At 40.1% G+C, this 23,042-nt stretch overlaps 1 protein-coding gene across 1 annotated transcript in view; it reads left to right on the plus strand.

Annotated features, from left to right (window-relative positions):
* Elapor2 (endosome-lysosome associated apoptosis and autophagy regulator family member 2) overlaps positions 1-23,042 on the plus strand; it is a 182,051-nt gene that overhangs the window by 110,082 nt on the left and 48,927 nt on the right. The window contains exons 4-12 of the mRNA XM_032907046.1: positions 1,196-1,343; positions 6,288-6,374; positions 8,510-8,615; positions 9,405-9,557; positions 10,148-10,236; positions 15,563-15,743; positions 16,323-16,451; positions 20,920-21,010; positions 21,613-21,715. Coding sequence (XP_032762937.1) covers positions 1,196-1,343; positions 6,288-6,374; positions 8,510-8,615; positions 9,405-9,557; positions 10,148-10,236; positions 15,563-15,743; positions 16,323-16,451; positions 20,920-21,010; positions 21,613-21,715 — 1,087 coding nt within the window. The remainder of the gene's footprint in view (positions 1-1,195; positions 1,344-6,287; positions 6,375-8,509; positions 8,616-9,404; positions 9,558-10,147; positions 10,237-15,562; positions 15,744-16,322; positions 16,452-20,919; positions 21,011-21,612; positions 21,716-23,042) is intronic.

Raw genomic sequence — 23,042 nt, forward strand, 5'->3', positions numbered from 1 at the left:
TGATGTTTGATAATTTGAAATTTAAAATTTGAAAAAGTGTTATTTATCATAGTTTTTTTGTTGTGCTTTTCCCTGCCCTGCTTGATTTGTCGTGTTAGGATCTCTTAGCTAACCCTAGGTTTTGAAGACTGTCGATTAGAGTGTAGATTCTGATTGTCCTGTAGGCAGGGTTTCATCTTATAGATTGTTATATTTAGAACAGCAATGCACATTAGCACCTTTTTTGGTACCTCTGTCAGATAGTGTGAAGAATGCTGTGAACCCTGACACACACCAGTGTTCTGCTTGATACAGCCATTGCTCTCAAGAAACTCTTAGGATGCTTCAGGAGATCCATCATTAACTCAGTGGTTGAGAAGACTTTGGCTTCTATCAAATGACTTCAACAGTTTAAGAGGCCAGCTATAATATAGCTTTGTGTGTGTGTGTGTGTGTGTGTGTGTGTGTGTGTGTGTGTGTGTGTGTGTGTGTGTGTGTATGTGTGTGTCTATAAGTCAAACTCAGATGTTGTTTGAAAGAGTAACTCTACTTGAAGCTATGAATCTTAACATTAGTGATTTTGGTTTTGGTGAACAAAACATAAAATTTCTACCAAATTGATCATATAGCCTTACAAAGATTTAATATGTCTTATGCTATAAAATAAACCTTTTTATATAGTTACTGTATATATATATATTTCTGTATACACACATATACATATAACTATGTAAATAATTCTTTCTCGTATGTGTATGATTTCACGGCTGACTACTTAGTAGTGGATAACCAGTTAGGGGTTCATCCCTGGAGAAGCCTAGGTCTCCTTCTCTCAGTAGTAGTTAGTTAACTGTAGTTTCTTGTACATGAACCCCTTCCATGTCTATTGGTGTTGTTATTGTTCTGAGGGCAATTGATAAAGATTAAGGAAGTGTACATGGGAGGGGCTGGAAGGGAACAACATAGGAAGAGTTGGAGGGAGGAAAGGAACAGGAGAAATGTTGTAATCATTTTAATTAAAGTAAAAACTAATGTAAATTAAGTACAAAAGGAACTTCTCAATGGTGGAGTTGAACCGTTGAATTCTGGTAAAGCTCGTGTTACCCACTTCGTTTAGCCCGTGGAATCTACTCCTGATTAAGTCACTCTGTGGGAGGGGTGTGGCTAGAAGAGGTTTCTGAGCTTGTACACAAAACGTTTGTTTCTGTTTTCACAGCTCTTCTTGGCTTCCTCGTGGGAACTATATAGAGTCTAACCGTGATGACTGCACTGTGTCTCTGATCTACGCTGTACACCTTAAGAAGTCGGGCTACGTCTTCTTTGAGTACCAGTACGTGGACAACAACATCTTCTTTGAGTTCTTTGTAAGGCTTTTCATATTCTAGAATTCGATTTTTAAGGAACATTCATATAGTTGTTTCTACTCCCCCCCCCCAGTCCATTCTACTTTATGCCCTTGAACTTTTTGGAGGGCGTTAATTGCATCTTTCAATGTTGAAAGGAAGCCCCGCCCCTAGTGGTACTTAGTGTTTAAGTCAATCTTTCTTCCCTTTTCACAGTTTTCTTGTGGAATGACGTTGGCTTGTTTCACTTCTGGTTGTGTTCCTCGGTGGCTATTTGGCTTAGACTGTACATCACAAATAATTTTTCCAACACTCATTTATTCTTTGTTGGCCACAGAGGCTATTGTTTTTCTATGCGTTGTGTATGTAGAGGGATAGCAATGTTTGCATGTCCATAGGTGTGTCTATAGATGGAAGAACATGTATGTGTATGTGGGGAGGACAGAGGTTGATGCTGGGAGTTCTCGTCTGTCATTGCCATTTTACTTTTGTGAAACAGAGTGTCTCATTGTGGCTGAGCTCACGGATTGGGCAGTACTGGCTGGCCAGCTAGCTCTGGGCATCTGGTCTTTCTCTGGTCTGCCAGTGCTAGATCAGAGCTGGGTACCACCACAGCCACATTTTACACATGCTGGGGATCTATGCATGTCCTTGTCATGATTACATAGCAAGTACATTACCCATTGAGTCATAATAACAGTTTCTATTATGTTAAAATTATATTAAAATATTTTGATTTTGCCTAAATATTTTCTTGCAGTAAGTCAGTAAATATTTTCTAGCTCACTATAATTGTTTATTCAAAGTTATTTAAAAAATAGAAATGGCTGTATTTTCTGATTCTGTGACTTTTGGACTTTCGAAAGGACTCCTTGGATGAAATACTTGATATGCCCATCATGAGCTTAAGTAGAATTACGGAATCTAAGATATAGTTGTATACTAACAGAATAACTGCAGAGGTTATTGAACGGATTGAAGCTGTATCTGATCTAGTAATATTTACTATGACAGTGACTTTAGTTCTTGAGAAAACGTTTTCAGATGGACTTACACCAAGCACAATGTTTGCTTTGTCATCAATGAGAAAAAAAAATGTATTTCTGTGACCCAGCTCTTAAGAAAAGAATATACTAACAATTTTAAAAGAAATTTCTATTGCTCTAGGTGATAAGTATTTCTAAATCAGTAATTGTAGTTTCTATATCAGAAGTTCGATGGTAAAAAATATTTCCCATTACACTTTCCTTTGAAGTAAAGCGATTCTGGCTCTGGTTATAACTATGTAATTATTAGCTGTATCCTCTTGAGCAGGTAGACTAAGTTTCCGGCCCTCACTGCTCCCTTCTGTGAGGTGAATTGTTTGGTAAAGCCCCTTGAGGAGCTTCTAGTATGGATATCCTTTGATGTTTTAGACTTTTAAACAACGTTTAGACAGATTTTCTTTTTAAAATATATCAGGTTTGCAAAAAAGAAAAAAAAAGCTTGTGAGAATGAATGAGTATTTCTTGGGACATTTCAGCAGTGTTGCAGAAAATGAATAAACTCAGGAAGTGAGACAAGGGTCTAATTGTTGTGAATAGGCAGCTCTTTTTATTTCCCAACAAGTCCCCTGAGAACAATCAATAAAGGTGCTTTTAGGGCATGGCACTCCATTACTTCCTGTCAGTAATGCCTATGTCCTTTGGTTTAGAGTCTGACAGGGGTGGCAAGCTCATGCTGGTCCTTCCTATTGCATGTTTATAGGTTGTGATTGACTCAGGTGAACACTCCTCAGTCATCATTAATCAGTGATGAAAAAGAAGTGTTTGAAGAAAAGAAAGATATAGGCGGACGGAGAAAATAAATATAGTGTATTATGTGAAGTAATGAAGTGCTGAGTTTGACACTCAGTGTGACTTTACCTCAGCAAAAGAGACAGTTGTTTCTTTTAAAAACGATGAAGCTGAAACCTAGAGGAGTTATTGGTTCATGATACACTTTAACTTGTTTCAAAATGAGTAATAGATTTCACTTCTTCACAGTGGAGGGGATTGTCACGATCACATGATACCTGCTTTGGTGTGTAAAAAAGCCTCTAGCATGTGTATTTGCTGTCCACAAAAGGTATATTCAGAGCCCGTCACTTCTATGAAATGGCTTAACACTGGTGTCACAGTGGTCATGATGGTCAGAGAAGAAACAGGGCACACATTCATTTAAAGAAACTATTAATTGGATAGTCTCTTGATATTTGGATCACCAGTGGGACTGCTTTCTAGTTAATACGTCTTTAGAAAGCTCATTTAGTGAAAACACTCTAAGCTTTGTGACAGGAAAATAAGGAAGGCATCCAGAACAATCTACAAAAGAGAAAGATAGATTTGACCGCTGGTAAGCCCATGTGATAATGTCCGCCTCCATCCTGCTGCTGACTGTATTGCTATACCAGCACCATGGCCTGCCTTTTAGCTATCTCCACACTTATCTATTTACCTGAGAAAGTAGTATCCTAACCTCTGTGCATTTTTGAAGCATTACGCAGAGTTCAAGATGTCTTTTTCATTATTTATTCATCCACTTTACATCCTGATCTCTGCTTTCCTCCTGGTACCCCATCACATGGTTTCTCCCCCATTCCTTCATCCTGTGAGAGGGTAGAGGCCCCTCCTGCTTATCCCCCAACCCTGATACATCAAGTTTCTGCAGGTTAGGCACATCTTCTCCCACTGAGGCAGCACAGTTGGCGCAATGGGGTCCATAGGCAGGCAACAGATTTAGGGACAGTCATCACTCCAGTTGTTGGAGGACCTACGTGAAGATGGAGATGCACATCTTCTACATATGTGTGGGGGGCCTAGGTCCAGCCAGTATATTTTCTGTGGTTGATGGTTCAGTCTCTGAGAGCCCTTAATGGTCCAGGTTAGTTGACTCTGCTGGTCTTCCTGTAGTGTTTCTATCCCCAGGTTTCCCAATCAATTCCCCCAACTCTTCTACAAGACTCCCCAAACTCCAGTCACTGTTTGGCTGTGGGTCTCTGTTTCAGTCAGTATAGCCTGTCAGAGCACAGTTATGTTAGGCTCCTGTCTACAAACAATAGAATATCATTAATAATGTAAGGGGTTGCCTATGGGATGGGTCTCAAGTTGGGCCAGATATTGGTTGGTCATTCCCTCAGTCCCTACTTTATCTCTGTCCCTGCATTCCTTTTAGACAGGATATATTTTGTGTTGAATTTTTTTTTGTTGGGAAGTTGCTGTCCTTATCTCTCTACTGAGGGTCCTGCCTGTCTACAGAAAGTAGCCACTTCAGGCTCCGTAACCCCACTGCTAGGAGTCTCACCTAAAGTTACCACAAAGATTCCTGGGAGCCTTTCCCATCTCTGGCATGCCCTGGAGATGCTCCCTATCCCCCTATCCCCCCGCCCCCCCAGCCACCGATTTCCCATATTTGATCCCATTCTCCTCCCCACCCCCACTCCTACCCTGTTCCCTCTCTCCATCTGCCTTCTATGACTATTTTATTTGCTGTCTAAGTGAGACTCAAGCATCCTCACTTGGGCCTCCCTTCTTGTTTAGCTTCTTTGGGTCTGTGAAGTATAGTGTGTGTATCCTGTACTTTATGGCTAATGTCCACTTATAAGAGAGTGCATATCATGCCTGTTATTTTAGGTCTGAGTTATTAAAGATGATATTTTCTAGTTCCATCCATTTATCTGCAAAATTCACGATGCCCTCCCTCTTAATAGCTGAGTATTTTCCGTTGTGTAAATGAACCACATTTTCTGTATCCATTCTTTGGTTGAGGGGCATATCAGATGTTTTCAGTTTGTGGCGATTACTAATAAAGCTGCTATAAGGTTTAATGTGAAATGTATTATCTCTAATCATATTAATTAGCATGGTAAATGATTAATATTTACTCCATTACAAAAGGTTAGGAATTAGATTTTGTCCGTAACCACTTATCTACACATTTAGATTACATCCTGGGAAACTAACAACCAGAGCAGACTTTATTTGCTAATTGAAAATTTTTACTGCCATCAATGACATTTGCAAATAAATGCAGCCCTCACTCCTCAGGAAAGAAGTTTCTTTTTGCAACAGATGGAGGTTAACACAGAGATCAACCACTGGTGATAGATCAGAGAATGAGTTACCAGGGGTTGCTCATCCCTAGTTGACAATACAACTCCCAATCCTAAGACTCAGGGAACATGGCAGAAAATGAAACAAAAAGATTTCAAGAGCCCAAATTTCAGACACCTGCTGTGAGTTAGTGACATCTAGACATGACAGAAGTTTCACCAATCGAGCCTTAACACTATGGTTGCCAAATAGAACTGATAATGACCACCCTGGTCAACATGCCAGTGAGGAAAGGAAGAAGCTCGCAAAACCCCACCCCTAGATGAAAATCTTCATGCTGTCAGTGACTGCGGAGTGAGGAAGAATCAGTTTTCTCCAGGGTGTAACCTCTAATAGGTCACCAAATTGCAAATATTCATCCTTAAACACGTGTCCATGTGAGTAGTACTGTGGACTCTGTACGTGTTTTTATGTGTATAATAAATATGAAAGAAGAGGTCAAGATTCCCAAAGTGGGTGGGGATGTGTTGGAGGGGCTTTCAGGGGAAGAAGGAGGGGTGGAAATGATTTCAATATAGTACACTCATGTATGAAAATCTCAAAAAGAGAAGAACTTAAGTAAAATCAACTTTGCTTTTAAGCTCGAACTTGCATGTGAATGTGAGTTATTAGAACATTTGGGCAAGTTGGGCGGAGGGTTTGTAGTGATTTTCCAGTGGTAATTATTCCCACTCTCCTTAATGTCCTTAACGCAGCCTCCAGGGGTTTGCTTGTGGGAGATTACTTTGTTGTTTAAAAGGGTTTGAAGGGTGTCCTTGCAGCATGTGCATGGACAGACATGAATGAAAGCTATTATCCCACAAGGTTTACTGAGCCCCTTTTGTTTGATTCACAGATTCAGAATGACCAGTGCCAGGAGATGGATGCCACCACAGACAAGTGGGTGAAGCTCACAGACAACGGAGAATGGGGCTCCCACTCCGTAAGTCCCTTTCTGTGTCTTTCTTCTTCGACAACTCCATTCTTTCCCTTCCATTCCACAACTATGTATAAACATCCAGTCTATGAAAATAAAATGCACAACATGGTGGGTTACGTTAGGTAAGCTTCGTTTAGTGAAGAAACTGCCTTTGTGTTTCTCTGACTGACATTTAAATTTCTGGCTTATTTTTCTGTTTCCCCCTTTCCTATCTCATTCTCATCTCAATGGTACTCGGTGATGTAGAAAGCCAGGTAAAACCGGTATAAAATGTTACAAAGCTTGAGTTTGAAAGTTTACAAATACACCAGCCACATGAGATAGTCTAGCTCCTCTGATCATTGGTTAGATCATGAATTAACTTTATTCCTTGTTTTCTGCAGTGCTATTAGGAAGAGATTTTTTTTCAGGTTTACATTTTGGGCCTTTTGAAGGGTCTAACATTGGATAGATATGATTGTCACAAAATAGTCCCACTTTTGGAATCTCAACCTACTTTCTATACGTTTGCTACCTGTTGGTAAAAATTCCATTCTCTTCGGTCACGTAGTATAATTTTCACTTCTGCCCAGCATGTCTCTTTCAATGCTCGAGTCCAGGAGGCTCAGACGACGTGTTTTAATACATCTCGTGTTATTTGTGACATTAGAGTGAGGCAGGGTTTTAAACCATGGCTCTGAGTGAGAGCTGTGTTTGTGTCGATGGCTTGTTTAGTGTCTTTGTGCCTGCTCTTTCTTTCATTTCAGAAGTAAGAACAGTCTTCCTGTATCAGATAAGATGAAAGCAGGAAAGGGCCTAGATGGAGCCTCCAGTGTGAAACCTGAGTTCTCTTTAAATAACCGACTATCATGCCAATCTTGGTGATTGTACAAATGCCTCATCCTTGAGTCTACACAATGCAGACTTTCCAGAGGATTTTTCGTCTCTGTGCTTGAAAGTGATACTAGTACTTCTTGAGGTCCGTTCACCTCAACGCCCAGTGGGTGGGGCTGTGGCAGCCAGTGGGCGTTCTTACCTTTATAGAAGGAACTCAAGAGGATGGATGGAACGCATTAGTCCTCCACATCTCTGCCAGGGTCACGTAGTCGAGCAGATTTTTATGTTGTGGAGCTTTAATTTTTCAGCCAGGGTGTGTAGAAGAATAAAGGTATCGAATGAAAAAGCAAAGGCCTAATTTTGGGTTAGTCACCGGCATCAGCAAGAAACGTATTAGAAAATTCATTTGATTTATATGTTGGAAATGCCCCAGTGGCAAAGGAAGCAAATGCTAGTATCACTTAGCTTCTCATGCCAGAGTTAAATCACATTACCCATAAAAAGTGCCTTTTCTCTTGTTCCCCTCACACTGTGGCTCACTGAATGGTTTTAAGGAGCCACGGAGCTATGGCAGGCCATTTTCTATCATTGAATAAAATACCCAAGGTTGGATATTTTCTAAATGTAAAGGGCCTATTCAATTCAGTTTGGGGCGTTTAGAATCACACACACATGTCTTCCCAGCTCTGGTGAAGGTGGTGATGGTGGGAGTGCGTACAAGAGGCTCACGTGGTGAAACAGAAAGGCAGACCAGTGGAGATCCAGGCTTTCTCTTTAATTGCAGGCATTCCTCACTGCATGGGAGCAGCATTAGCCATTTCTAAGGCAATGGTCTCCAGGATCTCCCTTCAGTCCCACCTCACAAAAGTTCACTACTGCCACACTGTGGCCCAGCCTTCCAGCACACAGATCTTTAGGGACCACGTTATGGTGCCTGCCTGCCTGCCTGCTTCCCTCCCCCCCTTCCTTTCTCTACCCCCCCCTTTCTTTCTCTCCAGCTCAGAGATCTACAGTAAGAATAGCATTACTGTTAAATTTTATGATTGAATGAAAATTCATTTTACCCCTTCTGATGAAGCCCTCTGGCTATAAGCTACAGCTTTAAAGTTTAAAACCAAGTTTATCTTTTGTTTTGACTTCGCTTCTTTCTTAGTATATTAGTATGGATTGTCTGACTTCATTAAAGCTCAGGCTGAAATGAAGAGTATTTAAATTTGTCCATTCTATTTTAATGGTGTTCATATAAGGGATTGGAAGAGGTTTATAAGGCCGTGGTTAGAAATATCTCGTCTGACCTAAGCGTCCTGTGTTTCCCTCTGCAGGTAATGCTGAAATCAGGCACAAATATTCTGTACTGGAGGACGACAGGCATCCTTATGGGTTCTAAGGCAGTCAAGCCTGTGCTAGTAAAAAATATCACCATTGAAGGTATTTCATAGCTATGTGCCTCAGGACTCACTCGTCCAATTTTATTGTTGACATATTTGTTAGCGTGTTGGTTTAACTGACCTAAGTATTCATAATAAAGACAGATATCAGATATCATGCATGTCTAAAGACCTTAGTTTTATGTCCAACAAATTGATTAATCAGTTTTCTCTGTCCTTCTGCCCTCAAACAGAATTACCTAATAGCTGTAAAGCAGTAAACACAATAAATGGCAATCTTTGGTGGTTTTTTTTTTTTAAATAAAATGAAAGTGGACTTGTTTACGAGAGCCCATTACTCATTAGAGATATGTAAATTATACTGGTTAATCTGATCATTACTATATCCATAAAAATAATAAGAGTCTGGCTGTTTCCTAAACCTCTTGTGCCTTTCTGAGCCAGATGGGTCACTCTTGGCCCAGCTGAGCCACTAATAAACCCTGTCGTGGCTCATTCTCAAGTAGACTCTATCTAGTCACAGCAGCAATTCTTCTTTATTAGAGTTTGGTATGTTTTCCTGGAACCCATATGCTTGCTCCCAAGATGTTCACTCATTAGTCACTGGGACATCTGCTGGACCAAGCTGGAATTTCAAACCAATAGCCATTTCTAGGGCCATTCTTACTTGCTTGCACACCATCAATTTTCCCTTGTTCCAAGTAAATAAAGATTGTAGGCTCAAATTACCATTGCTATTTCTGTCTTCTCTGCAGAAGCAGCAAATGGGTGCTGATGTGCTCATTGTACTGGGTTCCCTTCTCCAAGCCCTGTTTTCCTTTTCGTACAGGAGTGGCATACACCTCGGAGTGCTTTCCATGTAAGCCAGGCACTTTCAGCAACAAACCAGGCTCATTCAACTGCCAAATGTGCCCCAGGAACACCTATTCTGAGAAGGGTGCTAAAGAATGCATCAGGTGTAAGGAGGACTCCCAGTTTTCAGGTAAGGCTAATTGATATGTTTTATTCCTCTCTTTCCACATTAATTGTTGGCCAGGTGCATTCCACACGGTTGAATGAGTGTGGCAGCAATGGTGGATCACACACCGATGGGATGAAGTGAATGCATGTTGAATTGAGGACAAATGAACGACATCCCCATGTCCTTCTCTGCACGACTTTCTCCCTTTATGATTTTCCTTACTCCATTGATGACTGGTGTTTGTATCAGTCTAGCCAACTTTTTAATTTCACACAGTTTGTTACCATAAAGGCTGTAGCCTTGTACTTAGAAAGTTTTAGTTTGTTCCAGATTTTCAGTGATCATTGACAAGATAGGAGGAATCTAATATCATCTGGAAAAGTCATCATGAAGCAGATGTGTCCTAGAAACATTGTTATCCTCCTTCCAGAGAGAATGAAAATACAAACCTTTATTTGCTTAAGGCTTGGCTAGTTCTACTCGAATTACTCCAGCACAGTGATTTTTTTTTCTAACATGTTAGCTTGCTTTTGTGTTTTGATATTCCTGTTTTTCTTATGGTCGCAAAGGGATTGGTCCATTTCTGAAGTGTTGTTTTGTGTATGTTACAGAGGAAGGAGCCAGCGAGTGTGTGGATCGCCCACCCTGTACTACCAAAGACTATTTCCAGATCCATACCCCCTGTGATGAAGAAGGAAAGGTAGTATGAGTAGTGTCTAACTCAGCCTGTGTTGCTCAAACTCTCTTCCCGGCCTGAGCACACCCTGGTTTGTAACTGGTATGTGTAGACAGTACAGAGGAAATCTAAGAGTTAGGTGCTGCAAACTGCCTTTGCTTTTACCTCGGAATTAGTTCTCTGGACACTGTATGTAGCTCTTTGGTAATCTTTATGGTATTTTGGTAAACTTCTCTGAGAGGGTTTTAGTTTCATAAAAACATTTCACATTCGCCCCCATTTTTCATCTTTAAAATGGGTTGATATTACTCTCTACCTCATGAAACTTCTTTGGGAAGACCTAAGATACTCAAAGTAAGGTTTCTAGCTGAGCTTTTTTTTTTTTTTTTTTTTTTTTCTGTGATGAACGCCACATAACACATTATTACTATCTTTTTAAAAAATAAATGTATTATTTCAGATCGCTTTTTTTAAACAAAATCCATTTTTTCCCAGAGGACAAATGATCCAGAAGAAGAAAGCTTGAAATACGTACCACAGCTCACAGGATGAAGATGCCTTGTAGCTTGTGTTGACCTGTGAGAAACTCGGGTCTTATCAGAGAAGCTGTGTGGGCACAGGCTGATTCAGTTATGGTAGACTTCTGTGTAATCAAGTTTAGAAAACACAGAGTAATTACCACATGCACGGCTGGGGGAAAATGCACAGATAAACTTGGCAGTGAACCCATCATTGTCTCAAAGAATCAGCCGGTTCCGGCCCTGCCAGCGAGAAGCTGAGGGTAGAGTCTGCTTTAAGTGTCCTTCGGATGTGTTTGCAGCCTGAGATGGGGCATTTAGTTTTTGGAGATATGAGCAAATGCTATTTTCCTTTCCTAGTTTTGTTATCTGTGAGCGCTGTTCTGTACTTTCTGTATTTATGTAAATGTGAAGCTTCCTTTTTGCCTTTAACAACTTTGAAGGAATTTTGAGTTGAGTTAAAGTAAGTATATACTAATTTAAAGTGATTCGTGGGATTTTTAGTAAGAAACACCACTATTATTTTTAATAAGAATGCTAACCCAAATGAACAGCATTTACTACTGAAAGGCTGTAGAGTAAGGCTGTCAGCGACCCCATGATAATGCCACGCGAGGCTGCTTTAATTTAGAACATGCACGTAGAGAGGCGCCACTACAATGGAATAGAAAGTATCGACTGTAATACCTTAAAATAGATCTGTCTTAGCTAAACTTGCCTTACTTACTGGTAAAAGTAAATGTAGCCTATTCTATGTAATGATGACTAACTCAGTATTACTGCAGAATGAATAAATGAGATCTATTAATGCATTGTATCCGAACAAGACAAAAATATGCTAAAACCATACCTGCAACATCTCTGAGAGATTTAGTATATTAATGAGTATAATGCCAGTGATCCGTTTAACAATGTCTGGCTGACATGGCCTAATAGAACCCAGGCCATCGATATTTAAATATAATTTAGAACACACACACATACATACACAGCATACACTTGCCAGATGCATGCATATACATGAAATGTGTGTTTTTCAGATAAGTCAGAGAATCTCTGAACAGGCTCTTGGTGTAGAAGAAAATGATGTACCCATGTTTCATAAGTTCAGTGCATTTCTTTTTAAAAATTTTTATTGGTTATTTTATTTATTTACATTTCAAATGTTATCACCCTTCCCAGCTTCCCCTCCACAAACCCCCATCCTACACTCATTCCTCTGCTTCTATGAGGGTGCTCCCCCCAACCCACCCACCCACTCTTGACTCACCACCCTAGCTGTATTCTGGGGCATCGAGCCTTCACAGGACCAAGGACCTGCCCTCCCATTCATGCCAGATAAGGCCATCCTCTGCTACATACGCAGCTGGAGCCATGGGCCACTCCATGTGTATTTTTTACTTGGTGGTTTAGTCCTTGGGAGCTTTGTGGGGTCCAGTTGGTTGTTAATAGTGTTGTTCTTAAAGACAAAATCTCACCACGTAGCTTTGGCTGGCCTAGAACTCTGTGTAGAGCAGACTAGACTTGAGCTCACAGAGATCCTCTTTTATATGTTTAATCGAGATCCACGTGAACATGGTCGCTCTTCTGTAATCTTCACGCTATTCTGGTACAACTTCTCTCCGTTGAGAGGGGTTTGGTTTTGTCAAACCGTTTTGTGTTTGCATCTCACTTTCTGCAGAATGAGTTGGTTGTTGGTGTCTCACCTGCACTGTAAGCCATCTGGTTCTAAGCGTCATTAATATTAATTAGTGTCTTTTCCTGTCAGCTACACTAGGAAACATATGTCTCTGTTAGAAAGACAGAGAAGCAGTTTGTCGTGTATGGCAGAAAGGCTTGTAAGGGAAGCATGGATCATGGAGGAGTCGTAACTTGATTTCCCCATGTTGAAATGTTTAAGGTCTATTTTAATTTCTAAAAATCTTCTTTGCTTACATTGGAAGCAACCGGATATTTGGCTTCTCAAATCTCTTTGCATGTTTTATGGTTTTTCATTCTCATCAGACTGACCCTTCTTTAGTGGTGCTGTTTGCAGCTCTTGAAGAAGTTGTTTAATAGCTCTAATCTGGGGCTGGATAGATAGCTTTGTCTGTAAAGTGCTTGCCTTGAAAAGGACATGAGTTCAGTTTCCAACACCCACGTAAGAAGCCTGGCTTGGTGGCATGTGTTTGGAATTCTAGGGATGGGGACAGAAAGACAGATCCCTAGAATTTGCTGGCCAGCCAGCAGCCTAGCTTAGTTATGAGAGATCTTGTTTCAGGGCTAAAATTAAAAGGAGGTAGATGGAGTCAAAAGAGTGATGCCCTAGGTTGATGTCTGGCCTCCTCATGCACGCCCGACTTTAATCTGGAAACCCCGCTTTCCTTGTTTATGAACCTGGAGATGATAATGTATTTGTCCCAAAGAGGCTGGGAAGATCCTTTTCTGACATGGCATCTTGGTTCTTGTGTAGGAAGCAAAATTTCCCAAAACGTAGCTGCTCATGCATTTTTAGTAATGTGAGTCAGGAAATTAGTGAATATACCAGGATCTTAAATCTGTTTTTCTTTTAACTCGTTAACTTAAACTGGAAACTTGAAGTCAATGTCTCTCCTGTGATTCCTTATTTGTTTAGATTCTCTTGAATTTTATGCTGCCTTTCTTGAGCGGGGAGTTGAGGGCCTTTTATGAATATAGTATCTAATTCGAAGCTTTTAGCTACTTAGGAGGAGTTAGCTGGAGTGGCCGTTGTTTTATAGATGGCCACAGAGGCGGAGGGAGAAAGTAGGGCATTAAAGCATATCATGACACGAACCATAACATGAATGTGGAAAGAGAGCTGTAAAAATAAAATAACACTATTTATCATTCTGACGAGACATCCACGTTTAGACCATTTTCTTAGCATGCTTCTTCATTCACCACAGCGCATCTTCTACAAGCATGTTTGAGGATTCACTGGAGTGGCGTTAAAGGCTTGCTATGTATGATTCTTGCCGACTAGAAGCAGAGGTAGAGGACTGCCTGTGTTTTCTGTTCTCTGGTTTCTCCCTACTGCAGAAGTTGTTTTAAGGGACAAACAGTACTTTGAAAAGTTTGTTGGATGAAAGGAACAGTTACTGTCTGCTCTACAAACCTCCGTGTAGCTCCAATATTGATTGTTGTATTTGTGTTAGAATACTCCCCCTATCAGTGTTTACATGCCGATTTTAGTTTGGACAGATAAACCTGCTATTCTGCTTTTTAAGTGAGGATAACTAATTTTAGCAGGGTCAGCCTTTGGAGTATAGCAGAGTTACCTTTTTTTAAAATTTTTTTTTGCATTGTTTTGTGTAGAATAGGATAACAAGAAGGGGTGTGACTGACGGCTCTCATGGAGAGCAGAGGGTGTATTGTTCTGATGCTCAGAGCACATGGAAAGGGCCATAGGGGCTTCTAGAAAGTATAGTTTAGCTACAGTTCTTATTATTGAAAGAGACGCAGGAACTACTAATACTTACGAATGATTAGGGTTGCACATAAAGTTTCATCCATTCTTTTTTAAAGTTACACCTTTCTTTGACTATAACTCAGCGAAAAGCATGGTAAGAAAGGCTGTGGCTGGGGTAAAGGAAGGGAGCCATGGCGCCAGTCAGTAAGCAAGCAAGAGTCACCGTCTTGAAGTCGTTGGCTACACATGGAAGTGAGCAGACGCAAGGGCAACACTTGTTTGTTTTTATCTCTGAGATCATAAATTAATTACATGTTCCCCCCTCCCCTTTCCTCTCTCCAAAGCTTCTCAAATGCCTCTCCTTGCTCACTTTTGAATTCACGGCCTCTTTTTTTCATTATTTGTTTATGTAAATGTGTATAATGTATATATGTACATATTTCTGCATATAACATACTCAGTCTGTGTTTTGTTACTCATATGTATGTGTTCAGAGGTGAGCATTTGGTAGTTGCTTACATTTTAACAAGCATGTTGTCTGTGTTGTAAGGGTACGTACGATGTAAGTTGACAGCTACTGCACTGTAATGGTTGTGTCCAGAGAACAGGGAGCTGGCTCACTCGGTAGAATGCTTGCCACAGCCATGAGAACATGAGCTTGGTTGTCTGGAACTCACATTGAAAACTGAGTGTAGTAGACCACTCCTGTATTCCCAAAACTGGGAAGAAAAGACAGGAGGACCCTTAGGACTGACAGACTAGTCAGTATAACTGAATCTGCAAGCTTTACGTTCAGTGAGAAGCTCTTTGTCAAAAAATAACCTAGAGGGGTTGGGATTTACTCAGGGTAGAGCGCTTGCCTATGTCTGGTCCCCAGCTCCAAAAAAAAAAAAAAAGAACCAAAAAGAAAGAACCCAGAGACACTTGAGAGATGTCTCCTGTAAAAAGCCACTTACCATGAAGCACCACCCTCCCCAGACCCACAAGATGGAAAGAAAAACCAACTCCTGAGGGTTCCTATTCCCTCCCTCCTTCTCTGCCTACACACGCACGTGCGCGCGCGCGCGCACACACACACACACACACACACACACACACACACACACACATTCTCTCTCGCTCTCATTAAAAGGTGAATAGCAATTATGAAAGACATTTTCATATGTTCATATGTATGCCTACACACACATGCACACATAATGATTATTTTCCTACCTACTTTTTTCCTCCATATTTTCTTAATGAATATTTCCTCTTTTTCCTCTCATTGTCTCTGTTTTCGGTTCTCTCGGCTCCCTCTTCTCTTCTCCACTGTTTGTAATTCTTTAGATGATCAATTTAGCATCTTTGTTGTAAAGATGTTACAGGATATGCTTTCAGTTTTAATTTTAAAAGCTCTTCTTTTATTTATTTTTTCCCCCAGACACAGATAATGTACAAGTGGATAGAGCCGAAAATCTGCAGGGAAGATCTCACGGATGCTATTAGGCTGCCCCCTTCTGGAGAGAAGAAGGATTGTCCCCCTTGCAACCCAGGATTCTATAACAATGGCTCTTCTTCTTGCCATCCCTGTCCTCCCGGGACGTTTTCGGATGGAACAAAGGGTAGGGTGTCTATCATGAATTGCACGTTCAGTAAAACATTCCTGGTAGACTTGTGAGGTTGTTCTCAAGGGCTTTCTTTGAAAGGCTTTAGGAGACACATTTACTTCGTTCAGATGAATAAGCATTGCGAAATATTGATAATGGGAATGTGAGGCCATGGTGACTAACCTCCCACCCATATGATGAGAACAGTCTCACTGGCAGTGTGTGTGTGTGTGTGTGTGTGTGTGTGTGTGTGTGTGTGTGTGTGTCCATCTTCTTTAACAGTAATATATTTAATTATTCTTTGAAAAAAATAACCCTATCCTATTGAGTAACCATGGGTAATCACTCATTCACCAAGGTGGGCATAATACGAAGCAACGTACAAACATAGCCATCAAATCTGTACACGTGAGTCCGTACTCTGTCTAGAAAACAATTTCCAGATCCATTTGGGAAAATTTGCTAAGCGAATTGGTGGTAACGTAGTATCTGTCCCTCATGGCTGTCTGGTAATTTTAGGGTAGAGGTGCTTGGCACAGAGAAAGCTGTCCAGATTCAGTCTAATGCTATTGTATACTCGCCCACCTTCTGCAGAATGCAAGTCGTGTCCGGCCGGAACAGAGCCAGCGCTTGGGTTTGAATATAAATGGTGGAATGTCCTTCCCACCAACATGAAAACTTCCTGCTTCAATGTTGGGAATTCCAAGTGCGACGGGATGAATGGTGAGTTTGGATTCTACATGAACGGTTATGGCAGCAAAGACTCTGTTCATTTATAGACTTAGCTCTTTAGACATACTGGGCATGTTTGTGTGGAACTATGTCTGACGTGGCTGTGTGTTCACCTTCCAGCCCTTATATAAAAATCAGGCAATCAATCAGATGCCTTTCTTAAAGTAATCACAACCATGGTGCTTCTGCCCTTTCCACAGCTCCACTTCCTTTGGTTTTAGCTTTCGATTGTCAATAGCAGTATGTAAACACCAATTAGAAAAAGCATAGAAACAAATACTTAAAGTTTAAAATGGCCAAGTGTTCTAAGTAGCTAATGAAACCTCATGCCTTTTATTTTTTTCTCTTCCAGCCTAGGATGTGAATTATTCCTTTGTGTGGTTACGTCTGCTTCCTGTCCATTAGTGACTTAGTAGCTAGCCATCTTGGTTTTTAGATCCAGTGCTCAGGTTTCGCAATATCTGTGTTCAAATAACTCTCTCAATAAAAATCTCGAACCATGGAAAAAAACGTGCAAAAAACATGCCAAAGAGAATCTCTCCCTCCCTCCCACCCTCTCAGCTGAAAATGCAAAAGTTCTCAACTCAGTAAAGATAGAACATAAATTCTATGCTGAAGTTGCTAAAATCCATGGTAAGGAAAAGCTTTTAGCCACTGAGCTGTGAAGAAGGAAAAACGACTTCTGTGCCAGCATTATTCTCACACCTCAAAATGGGAGAATTAAATAGTGGTCGGTGCTAAGATAGAAAGGGTATGAAATGGTAGAGCTTGGTGTATCCACTGTGGGTCTCACAGCCGATCTCCCGAGGATAGATGTGTGCATGGGGGTTTGGAGGTGCCCAGGCTGCTGTATTAATCTTGCATTCTATGTAGTCACTTTTCAAGTAGATATTGAACTTCATGTTTAAAGTCACAAACACCAGAGACATGTCCCATGGAGGGTGACAGCATCTTACATCATTTGGTGTTCGAAGAAGCAGTAAGTTACTATATCCTTTTAGTCTGGCTCAGTCCTGGGCCGTACATGGTAAAGGGGTAAAGATTTCAAATGTCCATTTTCAGTAAAGTCCCTGACTGTGTTCTTAAGATGCCATTAAAACCCACTTAGTGAAAACTTGCAAATGTAGCAGAGCTAACATTCTTCCAACAATCCTTGTTGGTCACATTCGTTTTGACCTCTGACACTGGCAGGCGTCCTAACCGACAAGGGTAAACAGTGGAACCCAGCCTTTAATTCTAGTAGCTCACCATCATTTTTATCCGCTTACATTTCTCCATCTTACATTTGGTCCTTGTCTCTAAGTTTATATAAACAGTTTTAAAACTGCATGTTTAGAATCAGTATCTTTCCAAAGCAGATTTGGGACAAAGGCTATGGGATGCTCACTTGAGTATAGAGATCAATTGGAAGAAATGGAGACTTGAATAATTTCAAGCCAACAGATGAGTGAAAGACCAAGACCTGATGTATATCAAATTTGAAATGTTCTTTATTGCCCAATAACACCACCATAAGGAATTTATCCCCTGAGGGAAGAGGAAAATGCAGGCTTAGATTTTTTTAAAAACCCATTTTTAATAAGGGTTCTTAAATGCTTTAACATCCCCTTCCAGTCCACCACCCACCAGAGGTAGTAGAAAGGAAAGGTTAATAGGGCCAAGGAGGATGTGGACCTGTTTAGAAATATTTCTTTGAAGTAAATCCAGTCTGCGTTGTCAGGATGTCAGCAGTTCAAGTCGCGCCAATAAGCAGTGGCAGCTTGATCCACTCGCAAGCACCATTCACAAATCAGCAATGACAGGTTGATCCAGGAGACACTGCAAGGCTCTGCCAATCGGCCCAAGTCTACAGCAAGAAGCTACCAGAATACCACCAGAAGATTTTTGGTGTGTTTCTCTGCATGACAAAAGATGACCAGCAAAGAATGGCAAGGTGTACCAATGCCATCCAGTGTTGTCTACTGTACATCGGGCTATATTTATATCCTTCCCAAACATGTGTTTCCTCGAGTATGGGCTCTAGCAAAACATCACATGCCCTTTTGCCAGGCTGCCTGCAGAGAAACACCACATGTCTGTTATCAGCAAACTATCCTCCCATGGGTCTGCTTCAGCAAAAACATCCTCTCATCAGACAGTTTCCAGAAAAACATCACATGACACAACGGAATCTCCAAAGAAACCAGAAATTTCCACTTCAGGAAACACTACTGTAATTATCTTTCTATGAGAGTTGATAACCCTAAAATGTGTCTTATGATTAAATTTGAAGTGAGGAATTTAAGATCAATTAGGAAATTAGGACTGGAAAAGCAAGCATATTGGATGAATCTACAGAAGACCTAGTACATATGTGTGTGTGTGTGTGTGTGTGTTTGTGTGTGTGTGTGTTTGCTCACTACTACAGACTATCAGAGACAAATATAGAAGACTCTAACTCTCACAGCAACACTTGATTTACTCATCATCAATTTATTCAAAGGCTATATTTTAAAATTATTTTAAAGCAGCAAAGTAAAATAAGAATGCAAAGGTAAAGAGAGGTATGTGTTTTCTGTGACCTGGAGTCTCTGTGCCATTCTGTAATGAACAGCGTACAGCAGGGTCAAATGGAAAAGCTTGCGAAGCCAGCCTGCCTGAGGAAGGACTGGAGAGTTAAAGCAGCCATGTCCACACTGGCTTGGATACATGGTGGAGGTGTTTTCATATTCCTCAAGTCTTAATTTGCTGACATTGCATATTAGGGATGAAGAGCCAATTTTTGTATATTGATATTCTGCCTGTGAGAAATTGGAAGTTGGAGACAAGTTGATTGTTCATGAATGGATTCATTGGGCGTTATCTACAAAAATACAAGTGGAAATGATCTAACTTTCCAGCAATAGGATATTGTTTACATGTATAAGGTAACATGATGGAATGAAATACTATGTCTGTCTTTATTATATGGAAACTATATTGAATGAAATTTGAAAAATGCCTTTCCAGAAAGTTTTACTGTTCTTCTGACTCAGTAATGCTATTTCTTGGGGATCAATGAGACAATGCAATATGAAGAAGGAAGTTGTGTTCAAAGATCTTAATTTTAATGTTTCTTATAAGAATGAAAAGCAGGAGAAAACAATTTTTTGAACGATAGAGATATACTTAAAATTAGACGGGATACATATATATATATATGCATATATATAATGATTTGTAGTGGAGAAACATTTTTGATATCACTAAATATAAAAGATAATGGTAAGCGAAAAAAATCTGTATTTCTATTTTTTATCAATATAGATAAAAACGGGGGATGTTGGTGGACTCTGCATTGGGCAACCCTGAAACATGTGAGGCAAGGCTTTCTCCTTGAAGCACAGTCACCTCTACACACAATCACTACTGCCTTTTCCTTGGCTTTCTTTCACACTCCCGATGCTATTCATAGATTCAGAGAGGTGTTCTTAGAAATACAGCCCCAGTTTTTGGTTTCTTGGCGTTAGACTGTTCTGCATGGACTGTCTTGGTCCTTGCTACCACTGTCGTATACCTCTTGTCTAAACCCAAATTCTTCTCCAATTACCCATACCCTGCTCTCTCAGGAGCACAGGGTTTCATGGTTGCTCACCTCTGCTTTTCTTTGTTTTTGATCACAGGAGCCTTTAGGCAGCAGAGCTATTAACATTTCTCTAATGGATGAGTACACATTAGTTTTCACTCTGTTTTCTTGGCGTGTACTCAACACACTAGTTTCTTATAAATTACTACTACTTGAAAATTGTCAAGTTGCCACCCTAGTACTGTTATTAATGCCCGTGTTACATCTCTTATAGTAGTAGATGATGTCTGCAGACACATCAGTGCTAAGGTATTGCTCATGATCTTGCCTGATACTATATGTACATAAATATCCTTTGCTCATTTTAAAGTACTCTTCTTGGCTTGTGATCTATTGAATGTTCCTGTGCAGAGGACAGGACTTTCTGTGCACAAAACTATCACTTGACACCCGTTAGCATGTGTATGGCTCAGGGAAGGAGATCTATCTATTATCCCATGCATGCCATACTTATTGGCATTTGGTAAAAGTTAAATTGGGAAATAACAATACAGTAAATTGAAAAGAACTCCTGACCCCAAATCTTTTGTAAATAATTTGAAATTTCAACTTTCCATTGGCTGTCAGCAGAGTGGGAACTTTCCACTTAGTGTATCAGAATGAATAAAGACCATGCTCACATTAACTGACTTGTACGCAAAGTGATACAGTCAGAATGTCTTTATTGATATCTGCAAGTGTATTTGTACATCCAATCTATAATTGATATTGTAAAATAAGAGATTGTTTTCTGGAGTGCTTCTACCTTTGAGCATAAGTGTGTGTTTGCCTTCGTATAGTCGACTTATTTGTAACTTTTTTTTTTGTTATTAATTAGTGAGGTTTTACTAATAAAATGTCTTTTATCCTTTTCAGGTTGGGAGGTGGCTGGAGATCACATCCGGAGTGGAGCTGGAGGCTCAGACAACGACTATCTCATCTTAAACTTGCATATCCCGGGATTTAAGTAAGAGAAGCTGATGCCTTTGTATGAGAATCCTCACCTCCACTATAGAAATAGAGAAGGAGGAATGGCTCTATAGAGGGTGTTCTTATTATCAAGTAAACAACAGTGTGCCCGAGGATGGTATATGATATCATTTGGAATGTCTGTGGCACTGGCCACCGAGAACCTGAAAGTGTTAGTCACGTATGCTTCTTAGAAGAAGCTGAAATGTGTTGGCAGATGTACAACCAAATCTGTGATAGCCACGTTGCTTTGATCATTAACTCAGAAGACTTAGCTGGAGTAGCTTGCAGGAGTGTATTTTGTTGTTCACTCTCAATACTCTCTGTAATTAGTATACAGCACATTTATGTATGTCTTTACTGTAGTCCCCTCTGTTGAGACTTCCTAGCGTGAGACTTTTCCTTCCTTCAGAAGCATGTGATCATGATCTAGAACAAGGGTGTGGACATACACATTGAAAAAGGAAGGATCTGTTCTTCCTCAGGTAGACTAGTTGAGAGAAGATGGGTTCTCAGTTGAATGAGTACACATGACTTAATTTTGTTTGGAATTGCATTCAGAATACATTATTGATATTGCAATTTTAATCTGTCATGTAGACCGCCAACATCTATGACTGGAGCCACGGGTTCTGAACTAGGAAGGATAACGTTTGTATTTGAGACTCTCTGCTCAGCTGACTGTGTTCTGTACTTCATGGTGGTGAGTGATCGGAGGCGGATTTCACAGTGTATTCCATAGTGTATTTCAATTTATTGGTGTCTTTCAAATTGGGATAAGGGCCATTTTTCTTGGCCTTCTTAGAATTTTCCAAAAATATTTTAAAAATACCTAAAGAATTTACTTAGAATTGGGCAATAAGGTCCAATAAGTAAGTGTTCATTCCTCATGGTGAGGGCTCCTATGTAGTAAAGACCACAGAATATCAATTTTAGAAAATTATTTTGTGCCGATGAAAAGGCTCCCCTAATAAGTCAATTATTCTGCAATGCAAACATCACAAGGGAAGATGTATTAACAAGGGACAGCAGAATATAGTGGACATATAAGAGTTCTGGAAAGGAAGCAAATTCTTTCTATTTTAATCTAATATACTTAGACAAGAGAGTTTACTATGCTCGTATCAAATTTGCTTGTTTGTATTCTAGGCGTGATTTAATTTTCAATTCCTTGCTTGAGAAAAGTAGCGATTCAAATACACTGAGATCACATGGACCTTTTTAAAATTTTGGTTGGCTGACATTTTATCATTTTAATTAAATGGTGAATTTATAGTTCTGCTTTGGTGTGTTTTTTGGTCTGACTCTAGTGAACTTTTAATCTTAAAGAATCGTTTCTATGATATCCAAGATGTGTGAATATTTAAACATTTTATGTGTGATTGCTAAAGGCCAACATGTAGGCAGCAAAAGGTCACGGATGATCTTCAATAGAGCCATCAACCATGAGTCTTCAGCCCTCCCAGCTGTGGCCTTCTGTCTTTAGCCTGTGAAGCTGTGGAGAAATTCAATTTCCTCTTATCTCTGGACCGGTTCAGTGATCTCAATCCTTTGATTCTACCTCCTCTCATTTATGTTGCTGTTATGTCGTCTCTAGAAGTAATAATAGTTGACATTGACCACATTCCTCTCCTTACTCTGAGTAGTTCCTCTTCCCCCAACTTTTTGTTTAAAAAAACCAAAGTCTTAAAATTAGCATGCAAAGTCTTGTTTTATTCTGACATCCTCTCCCTCTTCTCTTGGTCTTAACAGTCATTCAGTTTCCAATGACATTTAATTTATTCTTTGATAATTTCACACACACACATACACACACACACACACATACACACACACACACACACACACACACACACACACACCCTCGATATATTTTGATCATATCCCATTTCCCATTTTCACCTTCCATTCTTCCCAGTACATTTTCATCTTTAATACTGTGTCCTCTTCTTTTTAGGGTACCACCATGCTAAGCATACATGCTACAAATCATTGTAGAGATGTAGCTTATAGCAGAGCCTGATAGCCTG

Source organism: Rattus rattus, chromosome 6 (assembly GCF_011064425.1).
Source record: "Rattus rattus isolate New Zealand chromosome 6, Rrattus_CSIRO_v1, whole genome shotgun sequence".
NCBI lineage: Eukaryota > Metazoa > Chordata > Mammalia > Rodentia > Muridae > Rattus > Rattus rattus.